Source organism: Scardinius erythrophthalmus (assembly GCF_964197995.2).
Source record: "Scardinius erythrophthalmus genome assembly, chromosome: 17".
Taxonomy (NCBI): Eukaryota; Metazoa; Chordata; class Actinopteri; order Cypriniformes; family Leuciscidae; genus Scardinius; species Scardinius erythrophthalmus.
Window position 1 is genome coordinate 21,167,865 of NC_138237.1, and position 8,621 is coordinate 21,176,485.

General features: G+C 40.9%; 1 protein-coding gene across 1 annotated transcript; it reads left to right on the forward strand.

Annotated features, from left to right (window-relative positions):
• Nucleotides 1-3,569: 3,569 nt before the first annotated feature.
• On the forward strand, nt 3,570-6,128 carry LOC308705353 (dual specificity protein phosphatase 10; the record flags this gene model as incomplete). Its single annotated transcript, XM_081390313.1, has 3 exons — nt 3,570-4,542; nt 5,236-5,541; nt 5,863-6,128. 3 exons carry the CDS (start codon nt 3,570-3,572, stop codon nt 6,126-6,128), a joined length of 1,545 nt encoding a protein of 514 aa, XP_081246439.1.
• Between the last annotated feature and the right edge of the window lie 2,493 nt (nt 6,129-8,621).

The window sequence follows — 8,621 nt, forward strand, 5'->3', positions numbered from 1 at the left end:
AGTGCTGCTGCACGTGATTCATTGCAACAAAAAAAAAACGTACACATGTGGTTTGTGTGTGAAATACTGCTGATAAGGTGTTTAGTAGTGAGTTAAAGTGATTGGAGTGATGTTGACTTGCAATATGACAAATCTGGGTCAATGTAACCACCCACCCCCCTTCACCACCACAGGCTACAAAAGGCAAGACTGAAAAAAGCAAAGAGGATGAGGATACCATCACCAGGCTCTGTGCGTGAATGTATGCATGTGGAAATAAGAGCATGGTGTGCTGACTCTGTCCTCGGGTCACTGTGTGTGTGTGTGTGTGGCTGTTGTGTTGGGGTATATGTCTGAAGTGCTGTTGTGCATGCCTCCCTCCTACACGAGGTCAATCCAGCCATGTCATATCCTGTAACTGTCCTCTCTGTGCTGCTTTATATTCTCTTTTACACATACTCACACACACTTTTTTCGTTCGCTCCTCTGTTTTTATCCTTTGGTACTTGATTCTTTAAGGAATACAAATTTTTAAAGAGTTATTATTTGCTCCTTCTCTTGTTGTTCCAAACCCATATTACTTAATTTTTTCCATGGAACACAAACATGAAGCCGATTTTCCATGTTCTTTTCCATGTAATAACTAGGCTGTAGAAAGACTGAAGCTTTTTTTGTGTCATTAAGAATGTAGACCATTATAAAAATTGTTAAAGGGTTAGTTCTCCCAAAAATAAAAATTCTGTCATCATTTATTCACCGTCATGTCATTCCAAACAAGACATTCGTTCATCTTCGAAACACAAATGAAGACATTTTTGATTAAATCTGAGAGCTTTCTGACGCTTGAAAAAGTTCTTAAAGACATCGTAAAACTAATCTATATGAATTGAGAGGTATAGTCCGAATTTTATGAAGAGACTCGATTGGTTTATATGATAAACAAAAGGAATTTAGGCATTTATTCACATATAAACATTGATCAGCAAACATAAATAGAATCTCAACCGAACATACTTGATGCGTGAGAACAAACCTCATCGGTTCTTGTGGAAGCTCTAACTTGCTGCGGAACATAAGAGAATAAACTTCATTGGTTCTACATGCTCAATGCTTGAGCTTCCGTTTACCTTAACTGATGTGTGCGTTGATGAATGTTTACGTGAATATGTGATAAATCATATGGATTAGTTTTATGATCTCTTTATGAACTTTTTGAAGCATAAAGTGGTAGTTGCATAGCTGTCAATGGAGGGACAGAAATCTCTCAGGTTTAATTAAAAATATCTTAATTTGTGCTCCGAAGATGAATGAAAGTCTTATGGGTTTGGATCGACATAAGGGTAAATGATGACAGAATTTTCACTTTTGGGTGAACTAACTCTTTAATATAACTTGAACAATATATTCCAAGTCAAACTAAAAATTAAGCCATTATTCAGTCTTCATTTAGTGCAATTTCTTGAGCAAAACACATTTTCTTATTTTGTGCACCACTGAAGAAAGAAAGGTTTATGGGTTTTGGAGGGTGAGTAAATGATGACTAAATGTTCATTAACAGCTTATCTATTCCTTTAACCTTCTCATTGTCTTTCCATTGACATTCCATAATGTCTAATACTAATGTTTCATACTGTCATTATTTAGAATAATGAGCTGGTCTACTCTGCTCTGTGGAGGGGTGATTAGTGCAGCCATCAGATTATATCTCTATTATTAGACAAATTCTAACATTATTCCATTATCATTCCATTACAAATTATAACATTATTCCATTTACATTGCATTACAAGTTTTGCTATAACGGATGTCTTCAAGATAAACTCTTTAAATGTCTTATTAATCTCTAGCAAACAATGACCTCTCTTTAACAGTCAAGTAGACAGTCGATATGTTGCAAGACAATGATGATAACCAAGAATATCAAATTATGTCAATATTTCCCAGATGTGACATCATTACAAAGCTACCCAATTTATACAATTCTTTACATGGTTTGCTTAGTGCTTGTAATGATTATTTTATGCCTTTGATAGATGTGAACCCCTGGCATTTATGTTAACAAAGGTAATGGGTCAGAAAGATTTTTCTGTTACATTAGGATTTGTCTTACTGACAAGTCTGTGATGTACCCTGCGTGCTGTTCTTTATTGTTTCACAGTGTTTAATTATAAGGAAGGTTGTGAATGACTAACAGAAGACTGTCTTCTGTGCTTACCTCATCACAATTGTTGATGTAATTCTGTGTGCTGTGACTAATATTAACTGTATGCACAGTACTCACATAATGTATGTCGTCTATGTGCACATTTCTAATTTATTATTCATTTCTAATTACACAAGTACCAAAGTAAATGAGCACCGATTAATTTGCCTTTTTTCTCTCTGCTTCCTAACCACGCAGCTTTGCTCAGCCCCAGATGCCTCCGCTCCCTCTTGACGAGCGTATAGTGGTTATTCAGCGCCCCAAAAGTTTGGCATTGCGCGTGGCTTCTCCACCAGCCACATCACAGTCTTCCTCCCACCGCCCAGCCAATCACAACGAGCCCCCTTCCCGCTTACCACAACCCCAACTCCAACCACCCCGTTCCTATCCAAGTTCCAACTACTTGTCTCTGGAATGCAATCGCAGGCAATCGTCCCATGTTCAGAGAGATAAAGGAGAACGAGGGGCTCCCTTTGAGGGCAGCGGTCACAATGCTAGCCATTGTCACAGCAATGGGATTGTAACGTTAGGTCCCAGACCTCACAAGCACACTCATACCATTGACATTAAAGTGTCTTTAGACCAAGGTGGAAGAGGAGGATCTTACATAGACAAAGGCCGCAGCAGTAGTCTTACCCGAAGTGGAAACATCAAGGGGAACAGGACTAAAAGGGTGTCCCTGCACTTGGATTCAGGGCAAGGTGAAAGGAAATGCAAAGGAAAGTCTTCCGAGTCAGTGGAGAAGCACCAGAACCATCATCAGAGTCAAAACAGGACTCAGCACAGTATCCATCATCCAAACCAACTTACAGTCTCTCCTGGAGGGATCTTGGAATTTGTACCTGCCCAAAGACAGCATTCAAAATCCAAGCCAACCAGAGAGAGAGATTTGTCATCAAAGTCTTGTCCTGCAACTGCCAGCTACTCATTGCACAGTGAGAGGGACGTATCATCCTTAGGAAACAAAGAAAACTCCAAACTGGGACCCGGCCACCAACTGCCCCAAGCCCACAGCCTATCCCGTCACCACAGTTCAACCCCATTACCCCATGCTGCCATCCTAAGCCAACACTACCCTGCTGTTCCACCCTCACTCCCTTCCCGAGCCCCTTCCTCCTACCAGCAACCCCGTCCCTCACGCACTAGAGAACATCGTCCCCAAATTCTTCACGCTTTGCCTCTCTCTCCTACTTCCTCCCGAGGAGGCTTCCCCAGTCCTGACCACACATGTACTATTGACTTTTCCCACCCTTGTGGCTGTTGGAGGTTGGTGCGTTGTAGAAGAGGTAGAGGTAACTCTGCTGGCTTCCACGGTCGTAGTACAAGCTCGTCCTCTTCGTTTTCCCACGCCCAAGGAACAAGTGCTGCCAACGGAGGTGGCGAAACCATGGGATTGAAGACTTTAGGAGGGTGTCTGTCTACTGCTTCCACCACCAACACCTCTTCTTCAAACAGCACTGTCTCTGACTGTCGAACAGGGCTGCTCAGACCTTTAGGTTGTGCATCTTGTTCTGGAGAAGCTGGAGGATTTGAGAGCCCTGCTGCTTTCCGTAAGAAGCTGGTTGGTGGTTGCTTACCCTGTACTCCCCTGTCCTCATCTGCACCTCTTCGAGCACTCCAGAGTTGTGTCAGTGGGTGCAATCCCAAAGCAAGCCAAACTGGCAGCTCCACATGCAGCTACTGCAGTAGTGACCCTATTGTAGTGACCTTTAACCCACACAGAGGGAATCCTCCCAACATGGGCCGTAATATTGGAGCAAATACCATGGGAGGATACCAGCCTGATGATGACGATTACAGTGTACGCACAATCTGGCCTGAGGAGTTAGCAAAGAAGATGACTCGCTCTAAAACCCAACCTATCCACCATAATGCAGGGATTAGCATGGGCTCAGGAAGGACTTGCATGGGCCAAAACCAAAATAGTGGCAATGGCGGAAATCCTGTAATCCTTGACTGCCGGAACCTTATGGAGTTCACTCGCTCCCAGTTGACAGATCAGGCAGGACGACGTAGGCTCCAGCAAGGCAAGATGGCGGTTTTGGACTTTATTGGATCAGGGAATAGTGGGGACCAGGGCAGAGATTCCCTCAAGAGGCTATGGAACAAAGGAGCAGATGCTTGCATGGGGGATGGCAACGGGTTTGATGACGAAGTGCTTCCACAATCCCCATCCCTACGATCTCCTTCTCCAAATTCCCCTCCATCCTTCTCTCCCCCACCCTCTGCTCCTAGCACACTTATTAAGCCCAAACCCAAACAGAGAGAGAGGGAAGGTGGACACACCTTACCCTCTGCACAGTCGCTCCACTTGGTCCTCAACTCACTCAACAGAGAACAAGATGAGGAAAATGGACGAGGTAAAGATGCTAATCTGCAAGTACACAGCAGGTCGAGTGACATCTTTATAATGTGTTGTTAATGATTGACCACTCAGAGAGATGAGCACAATCTCTTCACATTGATAATCCCATTGAATGTACTGACCTTGATTTCATTTTCTCATCTTCCATTAGGCTGTACGACTTTGTGCACTGATAGTATTCAAATTAAAATGATAGTTCAGTTAATCTGTGGGCTGCATAATCCTCGTTAGTTTAGCTTCAAAAGATCGGCAGAGTGACATAACCCATGAAGCTTTTGTAATGTAACACAAGTTCAATCGAAATGTTTTTCTGATTAAACCCTTTCTAACTTTAAAACTTTTTCATAGATTTTAGAAGGTTTTATCCTCTCTTTTATGTCTTATTGAAAGTCAAAAATTAAGTTTTGTGAAAGAACTAAAGGATAATAGCCATGCTATTATGGGGGGGGGGAGTGATGAGACTTCAAACAGGAAAGATAAGGAGGATGGATTTCTTCTTACATAAGGGCTTGATGACATTATACTCTGTGCCATATTTAAATGACTGAAAATAATCTAAAAACATTAAAATCATTTTCCAGCATATCAGCACACCTCTCTGAGATGATCACGTAGAGTAAATTATTTAACAATAGAAGAAAACAAATGTAAGCAATAGTTTTGTTTTGTTTTGTTTTGTTTTTGCCAGTGCACCTTTCCCTCCCTCTTTCCTCCTCCCTCCCGGCGTCACTGTCTGAGGAGAGTGTGATGACCCCAGATGTGGAGAATGCTGTGATCAGCCCCATCCTCCCTTTCCTTTTTCTGGGTAACGAGAGAGATGCAGAGGATTTGAATCTACTGCTTCGTCTCAACATTGGTTTCGTGGTCAATGTCACAACCCATCTTCCCCTCTACCACCTGGACACAGGCTTGGTGCGTTACAAAAGGCTCCCTGCTACTGACAACAGCAAGCAGAACCTGCGACAGTACTTTGAAGAGGTTTTTGAGTTTATCGGTAAGAGAACTTGTCAACTCTTTTATAGTTTAAACATTTACAGACCCCATGAAATGGCTTGTCAAATGCAGTTTTCGGTCCTGTGAAGACTTTCTTATTGAAGCAGAAGGTGTGACCGGGATTGTCCCTTTCTTTTTTAAATAGCCTTATACCTTTTAGCGAAGAACTGCAGGTGGTATTACAGGGGCAGGACATTTCTGTCATTCTGGCAGGAGAGCATTTGATTGGACCAATCTGTGTAGAGCAGGATGAGTCCTCAATATTTTTGGTTTGTGTTGGTTTTGATCTGTGCCATACCTTTTTATTTTTGATTTTTTTCAGAGGAAGCGCACCAGTGTGGGCGGGGCGTTCTTGTGCACTGCCAAGCAGGCGTGTCCCGCTCAGCGACTATTGTCATTGCTTACCTGATGAAGCACACCCTCATGACCATGACTGATGCCTATAAGTATGTGCGGGGTCGGCGACCAATAGTCTCCCCCAACCTCAACTTCATGGGCCAGCTGCTAGAGTTTGAGAGAGACCTCAACTCTGGGGTAACACCTCGCATCCTCACCCCCAAACTGAGTGGCCTGGAAACACAAGTTTAAAAGGGTGGACCAAGAAAGAAAAAGGAAAACAAGAGGGGAGAAGAAGATAAATAGAAGATGGAATTAATGAAGAGAAATGACTGGATTGAAAATTAGGGTATGATTAAAGCTGTTTAACAAAAGCGAATAGTTGAGATGATATAAATAACTAGAAGATGCAAGCAGTTTAAAAGAAATAGAGAAAAATAGTCTTTGGTCTGTTTTAATTGAAGTACCTCCGCTCTTTTAAATATAAATAGCACTTATACAGTATTATTTGGCAAATTGATATTTGACATACCCACCCTGATACTCTGTTAATGATGTGCCAATTTTTAATTCAAAATAACTCAATTCACTTCAATTATTATTGTATTACTATTATCAAGTTTGGTTTAATACAAAAGTTATATAAGATTATTTGGGGGAAAACAAATGCAATCAAAGTACTCTATGGCTGTCAAGCACAGAGACTGTGAGATGTGTTGAGACTCTCAGAACTGTGACGTGCATCACATTCGAGACCCAAGAGCTGTAGCAAACTTCAAACTCCTTTCCCACTGTGCACAGAACTTTTTTCTAGACAGATTATTTTTGATTTGGGAGCTCATTTGAAAGTGCTTTTTTTGGGTTACTTTTGCGTTAGCTGCATGCCAACTATTTATAAATTTCTCCACTGACATGAAGATTCATTTTGCCTTTGATATTTTTTCGATACTGCTATTTTTGTTACTTGATTTTACTTCTTGAATCCTTCATCTTAGTGTCTTTGTGTGGGAGGTGTGCAATAGAGACTGATGTTGATGTGGAAGTGGAACTGATTTCATTTATTTTTCGCTATGACATTGTTTCACTAATGGACATTTTTCATGGGACATGAACCAGCCACTATAATGGCAGATAAAATCCAAAAATCATATTTTTTCTATTTCTTGCTTATGATATTGGACAGAGGGCAATTTGTATAAAGCACTGTGTAATGAAAAAAAAAACATGTTAAAAGCAAAAGTGCACAATAGACCATACAATAGTTTTTTTAATTCTCTTTTTTATTTAACTGACTAGTTTTTTAACTTTGTGCAGGCAGTGCAACGGCTTAAATTTACACATTTAATTTGATTTTTGTGCTTTCTATGTCTTATTGCTGTCTTTTTTGTGCTGCAAATGGTATTTTGAAATTATGAGGAGAAAGATCATGTTGAATCGAACGCAAAACCTATTTTACATTTTTAATAAGGGATATCTACACTGTTGATTACTGTGCAAAATTACTGTGACTGGATTGGGCCAAGTCATCATAATGAATCTCTCTCTTCAGTATGGTTTGAATTTGCATTTCAGAATTGCACATCAAGGTGACAAGTAGATATTTTTTAGTTTATGCAAAATCAGCAAAGTACCATGACAATAGTGTGCAGATGTAGCTAAAACTGTGCTTTCTGTCATTTGGTATTCAGTTCAAGGCATAAGAAAAATGAACACCCTTATCCTTTAATGCCGGCACTATTTTTAAACACCCTGCCTAATTTGAACATGATCAGATTTTAGTGCTCTCAGGACTGTAGGCAAACAATCTGGTTTTGCATTACGTACCACAAAGGAAACCAGAGCCCCTTCCTCCATTTGAATTCTTCCTTCATTTTCCTACCCCCGTTTTTCTTTCTCTATGTTCTCTTAGAGACTATGCATTGTTATTGGAATACATTCTGTGGAAAATACTTGGTTCACTCAGTTCACTGTGAAACACATTCTTCTTCCTGCATGCTGTCAAGTTTTCAGCCTTGGTCCCTGAAGCCTATTCTCATCAGTCTTGACAAGCGAGGAGTTTGTCTGCCATTTCTGAGCTCTTATCTGCCTCACTGAGCCATTGGGCCTTCACACACCACTGCTGTGTCTCCATTAATTTACTCTGCCCAGCAGTGCATGACAAAGTATACTATTTTGCATTTCAGTTCAAATATGCTCCAGTTCAAAACCCTCTATAGTACCTACAGTAAAGACATGTATAGGTGTCTTCTTATAGGTACAAGACCACAGAAATGCCCCCAAAATCGGTCTGATCCACCTAAAGCCGGGTGCACACTGTATGATTTATAATAGTCCTTTCTGACTGTTGCTTGTTAGACTGTATGAATATGATTCCAGCCGTAAGCCGTGTCACACAGTAGGATCTCAGCTGTCATTAATGTCAAACTGTACGGCAGTCAAGACGTGTTAAAACGGACGCACGCAAAAAGACTCGTCCAGAGTTTTACATCATCAATCCGTGACACGTTCAGTGACATGAGCCGCATTTACATGTGGGATAGAAATGGTGACTAGCAAACAATCTCTAGTGTTAGTATTGATCATGGCTTTTTTTATTTGCCACACTGCATGACTGCACCTCAGAACTTCTGACACTGCCTGATTTTTGTAATATTTGATCGCAATGGCTGTCAGCGAACATTTGAAACTAGCGATCAGAGGAATATTTTAGGATTCAGAAAATTTGACTCATCTCTACAATCATAC